General features: G+C 42.1%; 1 protein-coding gene across 1 annotated transcript in view; it reads left to right on the forward strand.

Moving 5' to 3' along the window:
• The first annotated feature begins 6,491 nt into the window (after positions 1–6,491).
• katnal1 (katanin p60 subunit A-like 1) overlaps positions 6,492–24,930 on the forward strand; it is a 55,997-nt gene continuing 37,558 nt past the window's right edge. Inside the window, exons 1-2 of the mRNA XM_060910869.1 lie at positions 6,492–6,737; positions 22,711–22,871. Of these exons, the coding sequence (XP_060766852.1) occupies positions 6,576–6,737; positions 22,711–22,871 (323 nt within the window). The 5' untranslated portion in view covers positions 6,492–6,575. The remainder of the gene's footprint in view (positions 6,738–22,710; positions 22,872–24,930) is intronic.

Genomic DNA, 24,930 nt, shown 5'->3' on the forward strand with positions numbered 1-24,930 from the left:
ATTCCCTGCGGCTGAGAGTGAAAACCATCAAAGGCACAGTGGTGGACCATAAATTGTTTTGCTATAGTCTGGAAAGTATCGCTGAGGTCAGTCATTCTGTCACACCGCAACAACTCCAGAAGATCTTTCCTGATGTTGCCATAGCAGAGCTGGCCCGCCCTGAAACCATCGACCTTCTCATAAGCCACAGGGAAGGTCGCCTGGTCCCACAGCCATTAAAAAGAGAGGGGGATCTTGTCCTTTGGGATGGACCACTGGGTAAAACCGTTGGTGGTACTCACCCCAACCTTTTTGAGACCATTGACTTGACACTGCTCCAATCTGAAACCCACTTTGCACGAACCATGAGGACATCTTCAAGATTCTATAAGGAGATCTGTGTGAATGTCAGAAATTTGAGTAAGGACTTGGCACAGATAGTGACCCTTGGTAACACCAGTTCTACAAATAAAGAAGTCCTTGAATGGTTCAAGTGGGATAGTATTGGTGCAGCATGTGACCCTAAATGCGGGAGCTGTAAGTGTGGCAAGTGTCCACCGGGTGGCCAGGAGATGACCCTTGGGGAGGAAAGGGACTTGGAGAAAATAAAGGACTGCCTCTCGTATGTACTGGCGGATAAGCACAGTGATACTCCACACTGGGATGCGGCATACCCATGGAAGGTTGATCCAGCAATTCTGCCAAACAATCGCCAAGCAGTGGAAGCAACCTTCCGGAACACTGAGGCTCGGCTGGCGAAAGAACCTGTGTGGAAAGCTGCGTATAGTGAGCAGATCCGTGAAATGATTTCAAGAGGAGCGGCCATCAAACTCACTAGCCAGCAGACTGAGGATTGGAAGGGGCCAGTTTGGTACATTAGCCATCTGGTTGCCCCAAATCCCCACTCCAGCTCGACGCCAGTGAGGATAGTCTGGAACAGTAGCCAGGAGTTTAAAGGGATGAGCCTGAACAACCTCCTCCACAAAGGCCCTGATGTACTCAATCCAATCCGGGGTGTCCTCCTGAGATTCAGGAGTCGATTGTATGCAGCTCTTGGAGATGTAAAGAAAATGTACAACTCGGTGTGGTTAAAGGATGAGGAAGTACACCTCCATCAATTCCTCTGGAGGGATGACTCCACTGAAGAAATCGGTGAATTTGCTGTTGTCAGGGTCAATATTGGCGACAAACCTGCCGGATGTATTGCTCAGGTAGCTATGAGGGAGACTGCAAATCTGCCTCAGTTTGCGTCCATGATTGCAGAATGTCGGATCCTGACTGAGGACTGTTATGTCGATGATATATTGACATCACATGACGACCGCCAAGCTTTAATTAGGATGATTAAAGGAGTGGAAAAGATCTTAAAGGCAGGTGGCTTCTCCCTCAAGCCCTGGGTCCTGACCGGTCAAAGTGGGAGGGATGAGGATCCTACTGACTCCAGTAATGTCAGGTCAACAGAGCCCAAGACCTTTATACTCCCCAATCAGATGCGGGATGAAGAAAATAAGGCACTTGGACTGGGTTATGAGCCTGAAACTCATAAACTCCGTCTGTTGACATCAGTGAACTTTTCAAAGAGGCGAGGGAAAATGAGGACTGGGCTGGATTTACGAGAGGGTGAGGTTAGAGGCAACACCCCGAACCCCCTCACCCGACGAATGTTGCTGAGTCAGATTGCAGGGTTTTATGACCCTACCGGCCTGGCATCACCTATTAAGCAATGAGGAGTGATGCTCGTAAGAGAGTCCTTTCAGGAGGCAGGAAAAGACCGTCCTTCCAAAGACACCTGGGATGAGCCTCTTTCTCCATGTCTTTGAGAGGCTGCGGTCACACTCTTTGAACAGTATGTGAGACTGGGCCAAATCAGATTCGACAGGAGCCTTACACCCCGTGGAGCCATAGGCCGTCCAATAGGGATTACATTTTCGGATGGCAGTGAAGCTTCCTATGGAGCGGTCCTTTACCTTCGGTGGGAGACGGCGCAAGATGGAGTTGTAATAAAATTCGTCGAATCAAAGGCCAAGCTCACGCCTCTAGACCAGAAGGGTGATGTCATTAAAGCAGAGCTGTGTGGGGCTGTGTTTGCAACCCGCCTGAAAACCTACTTTGAAAAGCACTGCCGCATCAAGGTCGATAGGTGGATCCATCTTGTCGATAGCCAGACAATACTCGGAGCCATCCAGAAGGATAGCTATGGCTATCAGACATTTTTTGCAAATCGTATTGGAGAAATCCAAAAGGCTGGACCTGTTGACAGCTGGAGGTGGGTCGAAGGAAAAGAAAATGTTGCTGACCTCCTCACGAGGGGAGCATCCCCTGAGGAGCTTGCTGAAGGATCAGTCTGGCAGGAAGGCCCTGGATTTCTGAAACTGCCTCTTGAAGATTGGCCTGTGAAAGCCACCAGGGAGATAATCTCCTCCGTTATGGAAGAGATTGGGGGACTCCAAAGGAAGGCGTTCTCAGCGCTGGTGTCAACAGGTGTTCTACCATTGAAATGGTCAAAACCATTCTGAAGAGGGCGCTCACAAGCCTTGGTGGAACTACAGGGTCCCTTACATGGGAAGAGCTCCAAACCCTGTTCTATCAGGCAGCTAATCTAACAAATGAATGCCCAATAGATGCCAGAGCTCAAGAGCAGGAGGATTTAGTTGAGTATTTGACGCCCAACTCTCTCATATTAGGTCGCGCATTGCCTGGAGGAGACACCTGTGGTCTTGATTTAGAGACTCATCCCTGGCATCGACTGAGGGCCATTCAAATCGGGGTGGACCGGTTTTGGGCAAAATGGAGAGAACTCGCTGGCCCAAACCTGTTCATTCAACAGAAGTGGCATCGGTCAGAGAGTAATGTTAGAGTTGGTGACCTCGTCTGGATAGCTGATCCAAATGCCTTAAGAGGTCAGTTTCGTTTGGGCCGGATTGTAACAGTCTACCCTGACAGTAAAGGAGTTGTCAGGGATGCAGATATTGCAATATGTGTTGGCATTCCTGCTCCCCTGGCAGGTAGCCGAAAGAAAAGAAGTTCTTCGCTGCCTATGGCTGTTATTAGAAGAGATGTGAGAAGGCTGGTAGTTCTTCTTCCTGTGGAGGACCAAAATCCTCCACTTGAGTCATCTTGATTCCTTTTCCTGGGTTAAGTCAATGCTTATCACATACACTCATTGCACACTCCCATTGCACATGTAACAGGCTGGTTGGTGTATGCTAAACGCTGCCAACATAGCCGTCCTATTGTACAAACATGAAGATAAAAGAACATGTATGCACATGTCATACTATACTTCACATTCCCGAGCAGTATACAACACATCTGCCACAGGGATGTATTTGATTTTGGACATTTTGGGTATTGGATTATACATGGACATTGTGCAAAAAAAAAAAGTAAATGCAAATTTCTTTGCAAATGGGGTTGTGGCAGCGGGGGCGTGGTCTAGCATTGGTCTGTGACAGGAGGGCGGAGTCAGGGAAGGTAAGTGGCAGAATCACTACACCTGTCGTTAATTAATGTGTTTGTGTGTCTTCCCAGTGACCGCGCCCTATTTAAGGAGAGAGAGCGAGAGCAGAGGGAGCTCTCTCCACAACCAGACGGCTGATGTGTGTGCGTGTATGGGAAGAGAGATAAAAGCTGAAAAGCTAAATAAAAGAGTTTTGTGAAAGCAGTTCTGTCCTGCCGTCCTTCTGTGCTTATTCCCGGGTTCCGGCACCACTGTAGCAGTTCGTGTAGGTGGGTGGAGCACAGAAGGACGGCAGGACAGAACTGCTTTCACAAAACTCTCTTTTATTTAGTTTTTCAGCTTTTATCTCTTTTCCCACACACTCAGGCACACACATCAGCCGTCTGGTTGTGAAGAGAGCTCCCTCTGCTCTCGCTCTCTCTCCTTAAATAGGGCGCGGTCACTGGGAAGACACACAAACACATTATTTAACGACAGGTGTAGTGATTCTGCCACTTACCTTCCCTGACTCCGCCCTCCTGTCACAGACCGATGCTAGACCACGCCCCCGCTGCCACAGGGGTTGTTAAAAGTATGTGTAAATAGGAGTTACTTTAAGGGTCTCTGTGAAATTGTAAGTTCCTTGGATCTTAGGCTCTGGAACTTAAGTGGGAGGTGTTGTGTTTTGTGGTTTCTTTTTGGCCTGATTTTTGTAATGTTAGATGTTTTATCTAGTGATCTGGCGTAGTATAGAGTAATGGTGCCGTCCCCTTTAATAAAATGTGAGTATTGCAGGATCATGTGACCTGCTTCCTTGTTTAAAAAGGGATGGGAGCCTTTGCTCTATACCCGCTACGTTTGACCAGGTGTGCAGCTATCGAGTAAGCGCTTTTGTATTTTATATCGTGTGTTTTGTCACTTGTTTTAGACGCTGTGTTTGAAATGTTTTCCTCTGCTCTTTAATGTGTGGTTTGCTAGCAAACGCTATCTGTTTGATTTGCTGGTGATTTTGTAACGTTTATCAAAGTGCAGAATTAACGTGGGTTAAAAGCATGCTGCTCTGTGTTAATTGCTTTGTGTGTGCGCTTTGATTGTTACTTTTGCTTGTTAAGTATAGATTGAGTTAGTTTAATTGTTTGAGTATGAGATGTGAGTTTGTATATGTTAACATTGGTATGGTATATTTAATGATAGTATTAGTGTCTATTAATGTTAATAATAACTTATGGCTTGATGTATGTTTATGTTTGGCTGCTTATCATGAGTTATGTATTGCTATTTATAAATGCTCATGAATGTTTATTTACTATGAATGCATTTTATTGCTTATGTTGTGTTTATATCTGATCACTGAGTGATGTTTAGTACTGCCATTTATGATTACTGTGGTGAGTGGGAAGACCAATAACTGTTTTAAAATGCTTCTAGTTTTCATTTTAGACCTGAAACTGTGCATTTTGTATTGTTTAGGTTTTTACCTGCTGCATCCATTTTTGTACTGTTACATCTATTTTGCACTGCTGCATCCATTCTTGCAATTATTACAGCTGCAACCATTTTAATGCTACTATAACTGAATGCAGAGATTGAATAAAACAAAGAAAAGTGGAAATTGAGCCGAGTAATTCCTGTGCACACCTTGGTCGCCCTTTCCGTGGGATAACGGATCAGTCATTCATTATTTCTTGGTGAGTGGTGCATTTGGTGTCATGTACCATGACGTTTGTTGCCCAGCTGGAGTTTCCAAACATACTAGACCACCTCCGATCCTTTTCGCTATCTGTGTTGTGTCCCAGTCATAGCGAAGGAGACAATATCCATCCAGATCGATGTTTACGTCCCTGTTATGTTTGACAAGTACAGCAAGTTTGTGCATTTTATTCTGAAGTGAGTGTACATTAGAGTTATTGTTGGGAGGGGAAATCGACTTCCCCTCTGTTTGAGTCTATTCCAAATCCCACCTCTAGCTCTAACCCTCTCCTTTTCTTCCTCCTTCCATGATGGATAATTTCAGGATGGCTAAGAAGTTTTTGGGGTGTCTTAACCCATTGACGCCTGAAACGCCTGCAAAAAAACGTCTGCAAATGCCTAAGCCAGTTTTTAGAAAAGGTCCCCATCTGCCTGAGGGTTGTCTAAAATAAAAATAATTAATTGAAAACGCCTATGAAAAATTCATTATCTCAGCCTCTGAAGCACATAAAGACATGAAATAAGTTGCATTTAAAAGATAAAATTCTCTGCTTTTATTGGATCATGCTCATTCAGCATTAACGCTAACACATTTTTATAAAAAAAAACAAATCTGGCATGCGTCTTGAAAATAATGACAAATCAACAATGCTGTGTTATGCAACAACCAGCATTTGGGGCAATGTTGCGTTATGCAACAACCGGCGCTAGGGGCAATGTTGCGCGACGCAGCATCCGGCGTCAATGGGTTAAGTAAGTATCGGAGATTCAGCAGATCCTCCCGGGTGTAAATAGGAACCATAGGAACCAGTCCACTTTGCCACGGATTTCTGCTCCGAGTGCGCTTACAATATCCCAGATGATTGTCAGGATCCAGATGACTGCTGTAATCTTCATCAGCATGTTGTCCAACATGATCGCCACCAATTATAAGCCATCATAAATGAAACAAAGTCAATATTTGGTGTGAGATGACCCTTTGCTTAAAAAAAAAAAGTATCAGGTACAATGAGTGCAGTTTTATAAGGAAATGAGCTGTAGGTTTTACTGAGCACCTTGCAGAACCAGCCACAGTTCTTCTGGACACTTTGACTGACTGTCACACTCGCGTCTTCATTTTGCACCAAAACCCTTCATTATGTTTTCTTTTTTAATCTGAAAAGTGCTCTCTTATGGAATATGCTGCTCAGATTACATGCAAATTTTTTTTTTCCTGTAACATTTAATTTTGTGCTGGAAAATGAACGTTTGGAACTGTGTAATGTTTTGACTCGATAATGTAGAAGTCATAAACAAATAGGGGGCCTCAGACTTTTCCACAATACTGTATGTGCCTTTATTGTGTCATCTTCCAGGGCTTCTTTCTGACCTCCATGACTTATCTTCAGTTCAGCAACACCAGATTGATCTTCAATCAAGCAATTTTCGCTCAAGTTTGTAGATCAAGTTCCGATTGAGATTTTTCAGGATGAATTTGGCTGAGATTTGTGACAATACGAAAAAGGGAAGGGAATACGCATTGCTCGGAAACTATGACTCTTCTATGGTGTACTACCAGGGGGTGCTACAGCAGATCCAAAAGCACTATCAGTCACTTCAAGATCCTGCACTTAAGGTCAAGTGGCAGCAGGTAACACACACACCATTCACACTCACTGAAAACTGTTTATTCATCACTATTATGCTAGGAATAGGAGCAAAACCATAAAGTCCAAGCGTGACTCTATCCCCTTGTGACCTAGTTACATTAATGATAATCTTTTGCCATGGCTCCATTGAATTATCATGTTGTGACCAGTCATGATGTTGCTGGCGGTGATGATAAGGCAGTGATACTGCAACGGAACTACTGACACCTGCATAATCTGAATACTCGTACTCGGATCAAAGTTCTTCCCATGCCACCCCGGTGAAAAACCTCACAGGATCTTTAAGCATCCATGAGGATTGTCAAAGACCTGCCAAAGATCCTTAACGACAGGATATTTTATAGGATCCTTAAAGGATCTTAGAAAGATCTTCATATGAAAAATCATTTGTAAAGATCCCCAAGGATTTGACAAGGATCTTTTAAGGATCCTACAAAGAGCCTCAAGGATTCAACAAGGATCTTTCAAAGATATTAGAAGGATCCTTCTTAAGATCTTGTTAAGATCTTTGCTAGGATCCTTGAGGATTTGATCAGAATCTTTTCAAGATTTTTGTCAGTCTTCAAAATCTTTGCAAAGTTCCTCCAAGATTCTCAAATATTTAATGAGGATCCTTCAAAGGTCTTAAAAGGATCCTTTTCAGGATCTTATAAAGATCTTAACTGGAATCCTCAAGGATTTAATCAGGATCTTGTAAGGATCCTTGTCAAGGTTTTTACAAGATCTTTGTGAGGATCCTTTAAGATCCTTGAGGATCTAATGAGGATTTTTCAGTTTTTTTTTTTTTTTAAATTATCCTAATTCAACGGATTTGGCAAGGATGGAAATAGATTGAAACTTACATAATTATGATTCATAAGAATTGGATAAGGCTCCATGGAATCCTGAATAAAAGGATCTTTGAAAGAATCTTTCATGATTTTCAAGGTTTCAGAGATCTTAAAAGGATCTGGCCAATCAGTTGACTCCTTCTACTGGAAATGTCAGTGTATGTTATAATGGCATCAATAATTTTTTTTTTTTGGAATTGAATTTTTTTTGCTTTTTTAAGATTCTTGTAGATCTTGTCAAGAATATAAAGGATCATTGACGATCTTGGCAAGAAGTTAAAATATTGTTAGGGTTCACCCAGTCGGAAACTGTCAATTTACTTCTCGGGACCCCCGCCCTCGTGCCACCCAGACATCTGGGGGGGTTAGTCGCCAAGAAAGACAGGAACCCCAATGTAGTTCACATCTTTTTGTTATTATATACGAGTGTTGTGTGTAAATGACATTACTGTTTGATATCGGTGTGTGTGTGCATGAATGTGTGTGTGTGTGTCTATGGGGGGGGTGAGTGACATCATTTTGATATGTGTCTGTGTGTGTGACATCTTAATTACATCACTGTTCTAATGGAATGTTCAGATGTGTGTGTGTGTGTGTGTGTGTGTGTGTGTGTGTGTGTGTTTGACTTGCGTGCAAGTGAGCAGCTTGATCTTGGGGCAGGTCAAATAATCTCCATCTCTGTGTGTGTGTGTGTAAATCATAACAATGACATATATTTCTGATATGACATGATAGCAAGGTACAGACAGATTTTAAAGGTCATTGCTTACATACACCCCTTCAGGTCAGATATAACATAGGGCAATATGTACTTAAGATGGTGATAGAATTTTTAAACACAGGCATGTTATAAGAAAGTAAACAAAAAATAAGAACAAACCTAAACAAAGACAGTCATACGAAACATAAACAAAGAAGTGCTAAATCATGAAGGTCAAACAGGATTCAGGATTAAACTCAAAGTCTTAACATTAGAATCATAAAGTCTTAACAATCCTAAATTATATTCTGTAATTATAAAACTAACTTAAAACTATAAAACTAAAATCATTGAATGCATCTTAGATCTAACAATTAAATCTAAATCACTGCCATAGTATATGCAATAGTCCAAAATAATAAAGGATCTTAAAAAGCTCTCCCATATAAAGTCTTAACACTTTGTGCAGCAATAAGGCTAATACAAAACTATAAACTATAAAACTAACATGAATCATTGCTTTAAATTTAACTTTAATCCCAAATACACGTTGGATATGCAGCTGTGGGTGTGTGTGGCATCATTGCAGACCTTGGCGCCGTTCAGACACACCTCTGATCAAAAATACACATTTCATATCAAAATAAACAAAATGTTCCCAAACAATCTCCAGCCGAGACATAAGGTCATTTTAACTGAACAGAAATTAATCCTTAATTTTGTCACAAATTACTGCCTTCTTGGTCAAGAATTACAATTATTTATAAACCTACATAATAAACCTAACAAATATCTTTGTAGAGCCTTGCAGATCTTGCCAAGAATTTTGAAGATCTTTTGAGGAGCTTTGTTGAGATTCTCAACAGGTTCCTCAAAGACCCTCACAAAGAACTTTACAGATCCTTGAAAACCCTTAGCAAAAAGTAGTATACTTAAAGTTCATTTTATTAAGTATGCTTCAGTATAAGTATAGCAAGTATACTACAGACCATGTACTTTTAGTGTACTAGAAAGTATACAAATTTAATACTTTTTTCAGACTAAACTGGAACATTTCAAGTTTATAAAAGTATATTTTAAAGTTCATTTTAAGTTTGCAAAAGTACACTTTAAAGTATACAAGTATACTCATCTATATACTATCAATGTACTTGGTATATCCCTCTCGTATGTTTAAAGTATACCACAAGTACACTTATCGATATACTGCCATTGTACTAGTTATATACTTCGAGTCCCTATTTTTAATTTATTATTGTATACTTTAAGTATACTGTTATAAACGTTGGTTATTTCACTAGTTTGCTTGTTATACTTTAGGTTTGCTTGGCATATTACTTGTAGCTTACTATTTATATACTGGAAATATACTCCTTAAAGTATTCTTAAAGTTTACTCATACTGTGTGTACACGAGTGTGATGTATTTACAAAATCACAAGACAGAATGTTGAAAACAAGTTTGATATATTTTCAAACATTTCAAAAACAAAGACCTATGAAATCAAGTCCTTCCCTACTGGAGAAAATGAAAGGGAAAAAGTGCACATTTGCATGTAAAAATGTAAACATAATGGTCTCTTGATCAATAAAGTCAAGTCAAAAGTTTCTGTTTTTGTGTATGATTTTAAGGTACATAAAGATAATGCAATTGAGCACACATACTATATACTGTAAAGTTTTAAAGTCCAGCATTATATTAATATTATAAATTAAATGTTAAGCATGAGTCAATGACTTGACCTTATGCCCTTGGAGCAAGATATACTAAGTATTAGTACTTTGTGGCAGAAAAACGTAAAAAGTATACTAAAGTACAAGTTTTAGTATTAAAGTACAAGTGTAAGTCTTAGTATTAATATACTTAGTCTTAGACTTTTGTTTATACTTTTCAGTATAAGCCAAGTATACTTCACTATACTATTCTTAAGTATATAAAATATAGTTTATAAAAAGTCAACTTCAAGTATACTTCCTCAGTTTTAGTAAAAAATGAGTATACTCATAGTACTCTTGAATAAACTTCTTTTTGCTAAGGGAATCCTTGAAAGATTTTCACCAAGGTCAAGGCACATTGGACGGCGCCAATCTCCATTTTTATAGCCCTCGGCCTCTTGCCAATTACAGCCCCAATTCCAAAAATGTTGGGATGCTATGTAAACTGTAAATAAAAACAGAATGCAATAATTTGCAAATCACGGAAACCCTATATTTAACTGAAAATAGTACAAAAGACAACATATCAAATGTTATTTTTTGAAAAATATATGCTCATTTTGAATTTGATGTCAGCAACACGCTTCAAAACGTTGGGACCATGATGAGAACACAGATTGAGGGGATATCCAAAAGGTAACAACCCCATAGACTTGTAAATTCACTGTGAGTATGTGTTCGGTTATCCCACCGAAAGGGGGCATCAAGACGCAGTAGATCGTATTGGCTCGCGTCACAACAGTTATTAACCAAGGTGCACCACCAAGTAAACCACCAAGCCATCTAGTCGACCTGTTAAGAAGAGGAAAAGCCCTCTGTTAAGCTCCACTTCTTCATATAGCAAAATGGAGTCAACCGAAATTGTGGCCCTAAAGGGAAAGCGGGCCTCTGCACACGCAGCATTGACAAAAAGGAGTAACAAGCGCTCTCTCTCACTATTGACATTATAGAAAAAGGAGCACTCATTGAAGAAATCCGTGCACTTAGTGGTGACTTCGGCAAGGTGCATGACATCGGCCTAGAGCTCCTGGAGGCCTTAGCAGAGGTGGATGGTGCTGAAGGAGAGGCAGCGAGGGTCAAAGCAAAAACAGAGCAATGCCTTTCTGTCTACACTGAAACTATCCAGCTGGCCAGAGAAACCCTGTGGACCAAGTTTGCTCAGCCAGAAATCGAGCTCTATGCTGAAGCCACAGAAGAGAGATGTAAAGTGGTGGAAGCCACAAATATCCAAGACCTGCTGGAGCATGATTATGAAGCCCTACGTGACGGCCTACTTGAAATGATACATGAGCTAGAGCAGAAGGTGCTTGCATGGGAGCGTATCGTCTCGGACAAGGTCACCCATCATAAGCAGCATCTCTTCAAGCTCAGGAGCAGAGCACGGGACTGGGAGCTTGGCTGGAAGATATCAAGCCGCACACCCAAGCGAGAACCAAGCAGATCTGGTGTGCAGAAAACACTCAGCCAACCCACCACCCCAGCGGCCTTACCATCACCTAGCCCGCCTACCATCTTAAAACCACAAATCAGTCTGGAGAGAACACGGCTACCTGTCTTCTCAGGAGACATGACTGATTACTATCGATGGAAGGCTGAGTGGGCAGAATTGGAGCTATTGGGCAACCCACTGAGGACTGCTGCGGTCACTCGGTTCCACCTGTTGGCAAGCCTGAGTGAAAAGAGACCTTGTCTTGTCTAGTTGTGCCACGACCGATGAGATGTTCAGACGCCTTGATAACCGCTTTGGGAATAAAGCGAGGATCGTCCTGAAGATTGCTGAGGAAATCAAAGGCCTACCCCCTGTGAAGGGAAATGACCCCCGGAAAGCGATCGAGTTAATCCAGGCCGTGGAGCGGGCCCTGAGCAATCTGGTGATCTTGGGGGAAGAGGATGTATTAAAAAACCGCCTCGTTGCACAGTCATTGGAGAGAAAGTTGCCCAGCTCGTTAAAAGAAAAATGGATTGAGCATAAGGCAGAGCCACTGAATGAATTCAGCCCGCAAAACCACTTTGACTGTCTACTGAAGTTCCTCCAGAAACAGGAGGCTATGCTGGAGGAGTTGGACCAGTTGGATGACAGCCTCAGAAAAGGCAACTCCTCAGCAAAATCACCGGTGGACAAGTCAGCCAAAAAGGCATTCTCCAAAGCCACCTCAGGCCAAAGGGGGTCAAAGTTACAGGCAGGCTCATGCACAGCTTGCTCTGAAAAGACCCATGCTGGTAGGCTTTTTGCATGTGCCTCGTTTAGAGGGATGGATCTTCATACAAAGAAAAGTCATCTCAACTCGCACGGGCTGTGCTGTCAGTGTCTTGGCTCTCACATGCAAAGTGCTTGCAACAAAAAGTTCATCTGCACCAAAGCAGACTGCCGATCCGATGAGCCTCACCACTACCTACTCTGTCCCCGAGTCATGCCTCTGGAAAGTGCCAAGAGGAGGACACATAGCAAAGGCCTCGGTCTCACTAGTCGGCAAGAAGAACTCCTGGCAAAGGTCGCTCCTGAATTGAGGCAGGAATTCAGAAACGCCTTTTCAAATAAGACCTCTGCCATAACCTGTGCTGCTGGAAATGGACCAGTGGAGTATCCAGTAGTGATGATGCTGCTGGAGGTCACAACCAACTCAGGCCAGCTCATAGGCACCTTGATAGATCTCGCCTCCGACACAAATTACATCACCCATGGCCCCGCTCAGCGGCTCGGACTGAATGGTGAGAGCATTCGACTGATAGTTCATGGTGTCGGAGGAATGACCAAGAAGGTCAGAACAAGGAGGTATAGCCTCTGCCTGAGAGTGAGGACCACCAAGGGAACGGTGGTGGAACACAAGCTACTTTGCTACGGGCTGGAAAGCATCACTGAGGCCAGCCACCCTCAACAACTCCAGAAAATATTTCCTGATGTTGCTATGGCAGAGCTGGCCCGCCCTGAGACCATCGACCTCCTCATAAGTCATAGAGAAGGCCGTCTGGTTCCACAACCATTCAAGAGGGAGGGTGATTTCGTCCTCTGGGATGGCCCGCTAGGCAAAACGGTTGGCGGTACCCACCCTGACCTCTTCGAGTCTGTTGACCTGACGCTACACCAGTCTGAAACCCACTTTGCTCGAACCATGAGGACCTCCTCAAGGCTTTACAGAGAGGTCCGTGTAAGCATAAAAAGCCCGGATGAGGACTCAACACGGACCGTAACTCTCAGTAACACCAGTGCCACAAATAAAGAAATTTTTGAATGGTTCAAGTGGGACAGTATTGGGGCAGCGTGCAACCCAAAATGTGGGGGCTGCAAGTGTGGCAAATGTTCCCCGGGTGGCCAAGAGATGACCCTTGGAGAAGAAAGGGACTTGGAAAAAATAAAAGGCTGTCTCTCGTATGTCCTGGCAGACAAACACAGTGATTCTCCACACTGGGATGCTGCTTACCCGTGGAAGGCCAGCCTGGCAATTCTGCCAAACAACCGCCAAGCAGTTGAAGCAACCTTCCGGAACACTGAGGTGCGGCTGGCAAAAGAACCTTTGTGGAAAGCAGCTTATGGAGAGCAGATTCATGACATGGTGGCAAGAGGAGCAGCCATTAACGCTACGTTCACACTGCAAGGCTTAATGCTCAATTCCGATTTTTTTGTGAAATCCGATTTTTTTTGTGAGGTCGTTCACATTAACAAATATATGCGACTTGTATGTGATCCTCAGTATGAACGAAAAGCGACCTAAAAGTGTTCCGCATGCGCATTGCAGGATACGACGACGTCACACGCAGTGAGCATGGCCAGTGTTTATGGAAGTAAAACCGCCCGGTTGCGGTATGACCCATCCAATCTAGCTTGAATCGCTGCATCCCCCCAAATGGAAATCAGCTCCCTAACATCTGCGTCCTTCCATTGAGAAGATTCAGAACCTTCACAGCCCGAAGCGTCCCTCGCATTGATGTCATGCGCAGGGGCGCAGATACGTTTTTTGAACTGGGAGGGACAAAAAACTGGGGGGGGGGGGGACAAAGCTGCCAGCAAACCAACCCCAACCCCGATATGCCTGTCAAACTTGTTGTTAGTAACCATAGCAACCAAGCTCGAGCTCGCAACCTGTGCAGTCTGCGCAGCTCAACCAACCGAATATCAGTCTTTGCTTTGTGAGTTGTTGCAACTATGTATACACTGCTGTGCACCTCAATAAACCGAATGGTAATTAGTCTTTTGATTTTTCCGTGAGGTTTGCCTTATACAAAGAAAAACAGCATAGACGTTTTTTTCTCCCTATAAGTGGGGGGGACCGAACGAGGTGAATTTAAATCTGGGTGGGACGAGTCCCCCCCTCTATCTGTGCCCGTGATTATGCGCCATGTTGTTGTAACTTTTTTTGAGAGACCCGCCGCCTACTTCAGCGCAGAATAGTGACGTTTGTGGCTTGTTGATGACGTGTAAGTCGGATGAATGCGACCTGGCGGTTCAGACTGAAGTCGCATATGAAAAGAGCGGATAGGGATCGGAATTAGGACCACATATCCAAACGGCCTGGGTCGGATTTGAAAAAAATCGGATCTGTGTCGTTCATATTGTCAATAAAAGATCGGATACAGGTCACATATGGGCGAAAAGATCGGATTTGAGTCACTTCAGCCTGCAGTGTGAACGTAGCCTAAGCTCACCAGGAAGCAGATGGAAGACTGGAATGGGCCTGTGTGGTATATCAGCCACCTGGTCGCACCCAATCCTCACTCCAGCTCCACGCCAGTAAGAATAATCTGGAACAGCAGCCAGGAGTTCAAAGGGATGAGTCTAAACAACCTGCTCTATAAAGGCCCTGATGTTCTCAACCCTATCCGAGGAGTCCTCCTGAGATTCAGGAGCGGGTTGTATGCAGCTCTCGGCGATGTCAAGAAAATGTATAATTCGGTGTGGCTTAAGGACAAGGAAGTACACCTCCACCGATTCCTCTGGAGGGATGACCCCAAGGAGGAAATCAGTGAGTTTGCTGTTGTTAGGGTCAACATTGGCGACAAACCTGCCAGGTGCATTGGTCAGGTCACCATGAGGGAAACTGCTAACCTGCCCGAATTCGCATCCATGATCGCAGAACGCCGCATTCTGACAGAGGACTGCTATGTTGATGACATATTAACCTCCCATGATGACCTCCACGCTTTAATTAGGATGACCAGAGGAGTCGAAACTATCTTAAAGGCAGGAGGTTTCTTGCTCAAACCCTGGGTCCTGACCGGTCAAAGTGGGAGGAGTGAGGAACTTGACAGCGCAAGTAATGACAGGTCAACAGAGCCCAAGACACTGATACTCCCAAATCAGATGCAGGGACGAAAATTGGTTAAGAAAATCCTTAACAACTGTCACCTGCGCAAAGCAGAAAGCTAAATTGTGCCGCCAAGTAATGAGTGATCTGCCTCCAGAACGCACCCAGAGAGCCAGCCCCTTTGAGTTCACTACCCTTGACCTGTTTGGCCCCTTTGAAGTGAAGGACACTGTTCTTTCTGTGGCGTTTCCTCTGCGTTCAGCCATGGGGAAGTCGTTTGCTAATTTTATGTGCAAGAAGGATTTTCACCCAGCGTCAAAATCCAACATAAAGAAGGTATGGATGGCAGAACAGAAAATAACCAAGAAGAAGAAACAGGAGGAGCTGATGCAGACTTATGTGAAGGAGCAGGAGACCTACAACAACAGACTGCTGATGGGTGATGACAGGGTGAAAAACAGCCTGAATTTTATGTATGAAGCTCCTCCTGGTGTATCAAAAGAGGAAACCAAAGAGGAAGGAGAATCTGAATACAAGTTTGAGTGGCAGAAGGTTGCTCCTCGTGAAAAGTACGCTAAAGATGATCCTGAAGTAGAGTTCCTTAAATCTTTAACCATGAAGCTATTAACCTATAAACACGAGGCCATAAGGCCATGATGTAAGTGAAAGCCAAGTCCACTAAACATCAGAGTACACAAACGTGACCCCTCACCGAATCCAGGGACACGTCGGCCGAAACGAATTCAAGATAATCGCTAAAGAAGCATTTTTTTTTTCGAAATTTGTGATTTGTTTTTTTCCATCATGTGCAAGTTGAGATCTTGAAGAATGCAATCAGTATTTCAGATAATATATTTTGTTGGAAAAGCATACTTTTTTTTTTTTGCAAATTGTCTCGTTTTTGTCAGGACTGTAGCCTGCTCGGGGGTGTGGGTAAATTGCCATATGGGCCATTCACATGATTTAAGTCTTTTTTTTTTTTCCGCGAATCAGCTGTATGATACGGGCTGAGCGCATGGCTACTTAACTGCATACAGGTGTGTGATTTCACTATGGAATGAGTTACTAAACAGAGCGCAGAGGAGCTGACACACCACGAAGCAAACAGACACACGGTATTTACATCGGAGATGACCATTTCTAGCAAAAAAAAAAAAAAAACGCAACCTCGTTTTCCAGATTGAATGGAATACTTGAATGATTGGATGATACACGGACCATTCTAGGATTACATTCCATCAGAGGCATTGGTGTGTGCAAGGCGCCGTTTCTCTTTCTGATGGGGTAAGTTTATTAATCTAAGGCTGTGTGGTTATTTTTGCATGTAACGGAGAGTGTTGTGGTTTGGTTAAGCCTCGGTCACAACCGGACGTACGATTTTTGGCCTTTTTTTTTTTTTTTTTGTTCACGGAGAAAGACGCGCGTTGGCCGTAAGTTTGTCTTGCAACCTGAAAAAAAAAGTAAGCGCCCGTAGAGTTTGTTTGACATGACAAAGAACCTCTGCAGCCGGTCTGCGGCTCGAAAATCAGCACATCACACGTGCGCTCTCGTGCGTTTCATGCGCGCCCTCCGTGTGTTTCTTGCGTTTTTTGCATGTAGACCGGCTGTAGGAGCACATACGGCCGGTTGTGACCGAGGCTTTACATGAAACTAGTGTTGTGCTAGTTGTGTCATCATCGTGCTATATTTCTTACGGTGTGAGTAATTTTTCAACCACAAAACGTTAAAGTATACTATAGGACTTATTTTTGTACTTCATAATTGTGTTGTGCATACTTTGCATGGAAGGAAAATTGACGTGGTGATCTTTGTTTACATGAAAGTAGTATCGTGCTAGCTAGTAGGGGGTAGAGCTTTCCTTAATGTCATGCAAATGAGCACCATTATGTGCCCGCCCTACACCCAGAGTAGCTGAGATGGAAAACGTTGAGGGTGATTTTCTCCCTTTTCTGTTTTAAGAAGTATACACTTTCAAAAGGCCACACATTCTTCAAATATTGTCAGATCTCCACATGGAAGGCATCATTGGAAAGCTTAGAAACTGTACTTTCTGAATCTGTCAATAACTCAAAATGCCCCCGGGCAGACATGTGTCCCTGGATTCTGTGATCTGCCACATATATAGCAATAGGCTAAAAATGATCCTGAAGTAGAGTTCCTTAAATCTTTAACCATGAAGCAAAAACAGAAGAAAAAGACGACTGTGAGTTCCTCTAGCAGCACCTCAGACAGTAGTAGCAGCTCAGAGTCTGAATCTGAAAGGCCCAAAGCTAGAAAAGTGAAGAAGGGCAGAAAGAATAGGAGGAGGGACTCATCCAGTGAGAGCAGTTCTGATAGTAAGAATGAAGGAAGGTCGAGAGGAAAAAACAAGGAGCCTTGCAGTAGAAATCATGGTCAGAGTCCTGATTCTAAGCACAACCGAGACAAACATGCACGTGCACAGTCAGATGAGCAGGACAGACGACAGGAAAGAAGTCGGATGCACAGAAAAGAAAGTCTGCCAAATGAGAGCAAAGAGACGGAATGGAGGAATAAGAACAGAGAGAAGAGACCGTGAAAGAGAGAAGGGTGAAGATCGAACCGGCAGTCATCAGGAGGGATGTAAGAAGGCTGGTGGTCCTTCTTCCAGCAGAAGACAAAAATCCTCCTCTGGTGACCACTTGATCCACTTTCCTTGGGTCAAGTCGTCATTGTCAAAACTGGCTGGTGGTGTACGCCGAACGCTGCCACCATGCCCAGTACATTGCACACATGCGCCAGGCTGGTGGTGTACGTCGAACGCTGCCACCATGCCCTTATATTGCACAACACGAAGAACAGAGACTAACATACGCACTCGCTGCATTCCACATACCCAAGCGGGAAATCACACACCTGCCATGGAATGTACGTAACTATGGACACTGAACTGTGCATGGACGCTTGGTGCAACGCAAAAAAAAAAAAAAATTGTATATGTGGTATAATGTAATGTTTGTGTGTGACCTCACTAGATCTGTGATCACTCGGTCAAGTGGGAGGTGTTTTGTTTTGCTCACGGTGCGTGGCCGAGATAGTGGGTGGGGTTCACTAGGTTGCACGCAGCAAATGAAATTGAAAACAACGCAATGCAAGAAAATGAGTGAGAGAGATGTCTTACCTGGTTGGTGTGCAGGGCAAATTTAACTGTTGTGATGCGAGCCAATGCGATCTGAAGCTACCGATTTGGCATCCAATTGGAGCTGCACATGCGCTTTAAACCAGCGCGAGATCCAAAGTTTTAGGATGGCGTTCCATCGAGACAGCAGTACACCACTGGTAAGTCATCTCTCCTTCATTCATTCAAGCTGCGGTTTTAAATTGTACTTTTGGCCTTAATCCACTGTTTTAGTCCACTGGGTGAAATCCACTGTTTGTAAGCTTGGCGCTGGTCGCGGTATCTGATTTGATCCGACGTTTGCGTTGATAATGAATTAGTTTACTGATAATTGCATTTATGGCTTTGTGCTCTTGGTTGCGTGGATAAGTATTATTTGTGGGCTTGTCTTGTGTAAATGTAGTGTGTAAATATAGTGTTAAACTTACTGGTAATGGCTATGATGTTTAGTAACACAAATGGTTTAATGCAATGTTGAATGTTATGGCTGTGTGTTATGTTGCTAACTGCTATGTTGTGCTAACTGTGCTATGCTGTTTATTTACATTGCTAACTGCTATGCTGTGCTAACCCTGCTATGCTATGTGGTTTATTTGCAATGCTAAACTTGTGTGGCTAGAGTTAAAGAGCAAGGCTGTTGTTGTATTGTGGCCTTTTCCTTATTCAGTTAAATGTGCATTTACTGATTAATATGTTGACAGACAGGTAGTATAATGCAATTTACATTTAACTGTAATATTTATAATTCTGGGTACATATTTTCATCTTTAGCCTATTGCTATATGTTTGTGTACTCTGATGTTGTTTAGTGGACTTGGCTTTCACTTACATCATGGCCTTATGGCCTCTTGTGTTTATAGGTTAATAACCTAAAGATTTTGGAAGTAAACCTTGAATTCAACTAAAGAAATGTGGAAATGAACATGAATTCAGCTAATGAAAGTGTGAAACCACTAAAGAAAACATGGAACTAAACTTGAATTGAAAAGGAATAAAGAACCACAAAGAGTTATTACGATCTACTGTGTCTTGATGCCCCCTTTCGGTGGGATAACCGAACAGTTATTAACCAGTGGTGTACTGCTGTCTCGATGGAACGCCACTGGTTAATAACTGTTCGGTTATCCCACCGAAAGGGGGCATCAAGACGCAGTAGATCGTAATAACTCTTTGTGGTTCTTTATTCCTTTTCAATTCAAGTTTAGTTCCACATTGTGAAACCACTAAAGAAAATGTGGAACTAAACTTGAATTGAAAAGGAATAAAGAACCACAAAGAGTTATTACGATCTACTGCGTCTTGATGCCCCCTTTTGGTGGGATAACCGAACAGTTATTAACCAGTGGCGTTCCATCGAGACAGCAGTACACCACTGGTTAATAACTGTTCGGTTATCCCACCGAAAGGGGGCATCAAGACTCAGTAGATCGTAATAACTCTTTGTGGTTCTTTATTCCTTTTCAATTCAAGTTTAGTTCCACATTTTCTTTAGTGGTTTCACACTTTCATTAGCTGAATTCATGTTCATTTCCACATTTCTTTAGTTGAATTCAAGGTTTACTTCCACAATCTTTAGGTTATTAACCTATAAACACAAGAGGCCATAAGGCCATGATGTACAGTGGTGCTTGAAAGTTTGTGAACTCTTTAGAATTTTCTATATTTCTGCATAAATATAACCTAAAAAATCAGATTTTCACACAAGTCCTAAAAGTAGATAAAGAGAACCCAGTTAAACAAATGAGAAAATATTATACTTGGTCATTTATTTATTCAGGAAAATGATCCAGTATTACATATCTGTGAGTGGCAAAAGTATGTGAACCTCTAGGATTAGCAGTTAATTTGAAGGTGAAATTAGAGTCAGGTGTTTTCAATCAGTGGGATGACAATCAGGTGTGAGTGGGCACCCTGTTTTATTTAAAGAACAGGGATCTATCAAAGTCTGATCTTCACAACACATGTTTGTTGAAGTGTATCATGGCACAAACAAAAGAGATTTCTGAGGATCTCAGAAAAAGCATTGTTGATGCTCATCAGGCTGGAAAAGGTTACAAAACCATCTCTAAAGAGTTTGGACTCCACCAGTCCACAGTCAGACAGATTGTATACAAATGGAGGAAATTCAAGACCATTGTTACCCTCCCCAGGAGTGGTCGACCAACAGAGATCACTCCAAGACCAAGCCGTGTAATAATCAGTGAGGTCACAAAGGACCCCAGGGTAACTTCTAAGCAACTGAAGGCCTCTCTCACATTGGCTAATATTAATATTCATGAGTCCACCATCAGGAGAACACTGAACAACAATGGTGTGCATAGCAAGGTTGCAAGGAGAAAGCCACTGCTCTCCAAAAAGAACATTGCTGCTTGTCTGCAGTTTTGCTAAAGATCACGTGGACAAGCCAGAAAGCTACTTGAAAAATGTTTTGTGGACGGATGAGACCAAAATAGAACTTTTTGATTTAAATGAGAAGCCTTATGTTTGGAGAAAGGAAAACACTGCATTCCAGCATAAGAACCTTATCCCATCTGTGAAACGTGGTGGTAGTATCATAGTTTGGGCCTGTTTTGCTGCATCTGGGCCGGGACGACTTGCCATCATTGATGGAACAATGAATTCTGAATTATACCAGCGAATTCTAAAGGAAAATATCAGGACATCTGTTCATGAACTGAATCTCAAGAGAAGGTGGGTCATGCAGCAAGACAACGACCCTAAGCATACAAGTCATTCTACCAAAGAATGGTTAAAGAAGAATAAAGTTAATGTTTTGGAATGGCCAAGTCAAAGTCCTGACCTTAATCCAATCGAAATGTTGTGGAAGGACCTGAAGCGAGCAGTTCATGTGAAGAAACCCACCAACATCCCAGAGTTGAAGTTGTTCTGTATGGAGGAATGGGCTAAAATTGCTCCAAGCCGGTGTGCAGGACTGATCAACAGTTACCGGAAACATTTAGTTGCAGTTATTGCTGCACAAGGAGGTCACACCAGATACTGAAAGCAAAGGTTCACATACTTTTGCCACTCACATATATGTAATAATAGCTCATTTTCCTCAATAAATAAATGACCAAGTATAATATTTTTGTCTCATTTGTTTAAGTGGGTTCTCTTTATCTACTTTTAGGACTTGTGTGAAAATCTGATGATGTTTTAGGTTATATTTATGCAGAAATATAGAAAATTCTAAAGGGTTCACAAACTTTCAAGCACCACTGTAAGTGAAAGCCAAGTCCACTAAACATCAGAGTACATAAACATATATAGCAATAGGCTAAAGATGAAAATATGTACCCAGAATTATAAATTACAGTTAAATGTAAATCTCATTATACTACTTGTCTATAATGTCAACATATTAATCAGTAAATGCACATTTAACTGAATAAGGAAAAGGCCACAATACAACAGCCTTGCTCTTTAACTCTAGCCACACAAGTTTAGCATTGCAAATAAACCACATAGCATAGCAGAGTTAGCACAGCATAGCAGTTAGCAATGTAAATAAACAGCATAGCACAGTTAGCACAACATAGCAGTTAGCAACATAACACACAGCCATAACATTCAACATTGCATTAAACCATTTGTGTTACTAAACATCATAGCCATTACCAGTAAGTTTAACACTATATTTACACACTAGATTTACACAAGACAAGCCCACAAATAATACTTATCCGTGCAACCAAGAGCACAAAGCCATAAATGCAATTATCAGCAAACTAATTCATTTTCAACGCAAACGTCGGATCAAATCAGATACCGCGACCAGCGCCAAGTTTACAAACAGTGGATTTCACCCAGTGGACTAAAACAGTGGATTAAGGCCAAAAGTACAATTTAAAACCGCAGCTTGAATGAATGAAGGAGAGATGACTTACCAGTGGTGTACTGCTGTCTCGATGGAACGCCATCCTAAAACTTTGGATCTCGCGCTGGTTTAAAGCGCATGTGCAGCTCCAATTGGATGCCAAATCGGCAGCTTCAGATCGCATTGGCTCGCGTCACAACAGTTAAATTTGCCCTGCACACCAACCAGGTAAGACATCTCTCTCGCTCATTTTCTTGCATTGCGTTGTTTTCAATTTCATTTGCTGCGTGCAACCTAGTGAACCCCACCCACTATCTCGGCCACGCACCGTGAGCAAAACAAAACCGTATGTATTAAAGCTGTTCTAGATGTTCATGGCCAAGACTTTGCAAAGACACTTCATATTGGTTTTATGTACAGTTTATCACCTGTCTGTATGCGATGGCAGTCCTGCAGCCATGTCTTGCAAGTGCTGTTCATTAAATACTATGCATGTCATTAACTTGCTGAATTTAGGTTAAGCAGGAGCTGGTGGAAGAATATGAGCAGGTAAAAAGCATTGTAAACACTCTGGAGAGTTTTAAGATGGATAAGCCACTTGACTTTCCCAGTACTCGACCAGAGGACAACACGAGGGACCCTGATGTGTGGCCACCCCCCACTCCTGCGGAACACAGGTACAGCTGAGGATTATTATCCTGATCTATCACTGAGTTCATCAGAGTTTAATCAACTCCCTCTATTTTATCTTAGGCAAGTATATCCGTGTGATCAAACCAGCTGTAACAGGTTTTAGGCTGTGTGCATAGTATTTATTATTCTATCCACATTCACTGGATATGAGCAATCACGTGCTCTGATACCCTAGTAGAGTAGCCAATCAGCTCATATACTGTGAGTAGAGAAAAACAAAATGGTGGAGCATGTTCCTGAACCAACTGAGGAGGAAATAAAATACAAAAAAAAGCCACAAAATATGGAATAAAAGTATTTGATGGTAAAAACATATCTTTATTTTTCAAGAATTCTTCTCATTATTGCATTTTTCACAAATTGCTACTGTCATTTTGCCAGTTCATTTATGTTCATCTTTAAGCATTAAAACTTGTTTTTTTTTTTTTTAGACTGGTTCAAAAGCTCAAAGAAGTTTGAAAATTACAAAACTGAAATGTCCAAGGAAGAAATGTCTAAAGCTATTCTATACCTCAGCACGACAGCAAGATGGCACTTTCTACACACACACACACACACACACACACACACACACACACACACACACACACACACAAAACCACACTAAAGTCAATTCATGCAGCCATTGATCAGTTTTTAAGAAGTCCGCCTAAGCGGAAATTTTGTTGGACGTTTTGTATATAGTTTTTATTTATCGAATTTGTAAAAAAAAAATGCTCTGTTTCTCAAAATCCAGTGAATGTGGATAGAATACAACAGTTATTCCACTCAATCTCATGATACATGGCTTATAGCCAACTTGGTGCTTGCGTGCCTCGTTAGCTATCAGCTCATGTACGACTCAATTTCATGGAATAACTGTTAACTCGGGGTGTAATGACACACTCTGGTGATGATTTGATTTGATTCATGATACTGGCTATATGATTCACTTCAATTCGATTCTCATAATATTCTGAACACATTTGACTGAAACATTGACTGAAAACTCCTTTTATTGCTGAATCATAATGTGCACTTTTGTCTGTATCAAGCTAACTTCTCTGCAAAATATAATTCAATAAACAAAGTCTCAGACCTGGGAAAATGAAGCATTTAATCATAATGAGCTCTTTAGCAGCACCTGAGGCATAATTTTAACTGGAGATAGAACTCTAAAGTTGGCTAAAATCCTCCATGAAATAATGTGATCATGTGACCAGTATACACATGATATCTGTATACATATTTTAACTCTATAGGGTTACACAGCTTGGGACCTCTGATGTTTAAACAGTGCACACTGTCTCATTTTTTTCACCTGATGCATTGTTACACCCCGAAGGTTTAGTGTGTCAGGTATCTTGTCTATTTGCACCGTAATTTCTATGTGGTCAGATTCATGTGTTGATTATGTTGTACTCATACCTGATTGTTTTTGCTTTTCTATAAAATATTGCAGATGTAACTCAGAGAATATTATTTCTTCCTATTGTATATTTCTATATATTCTATCCACATTCACTGGATATGAGCAATCGCACACTCTGATTGGCTACACTACTATTAGGATACCAGCTCATATACTGTGAATAGAGAAAAACAAAATGGCGAAGCGTGTTGCTGAACTAACCGTGGATAAAATAACAACTCGACTTGAAAACAACCCCCCCCCCCCCAAAATGATCAATTATTTAAAAGAAACAGAAATAGCTAAAAGACTATAGTTTTTTGCCCACCAGTAGTGCCTGTTTCACACTCCAGCCCAGTCGGTGGCAGTAATGCACCTTTTAAGTTGACTTGCCAACTGCCAAAAAAAACCTAAAGAAGAACAAGAAAAGCCCCAAAATACAAAAAAGCAACAAAATGTGGAATAAAAGTATTTGATGGTGTCTTTTTTCAAGAATTATTTTATTATAGCATTTTCCCCAAATTGCTCCTGTCATTTCGCTGGCTTGTTAAGCACAAATGGTTTTGTCGGATGTTTTGTATAAAGTTTTTCTCATCTCATCTCTAGCCGCTTTATCCTTCTACAGGGTCGCAGGCAAGATGGAGCCCATCCCA

The sequence above is a fragment of the Neoarius graeffei genome, chromosome 26, assembly GCF_027579695.1.
Source record: "Neoarius graeffei isolate fNeoGra1 chromosome 26, fNeoGra1.pri, whole genome shotgun sequence".
NCBI lineage: Eukaryota > Metazoa > Chordata > Actinopteri > Siluriformes > Ariidae > Neoarius > Neoarius graeffei.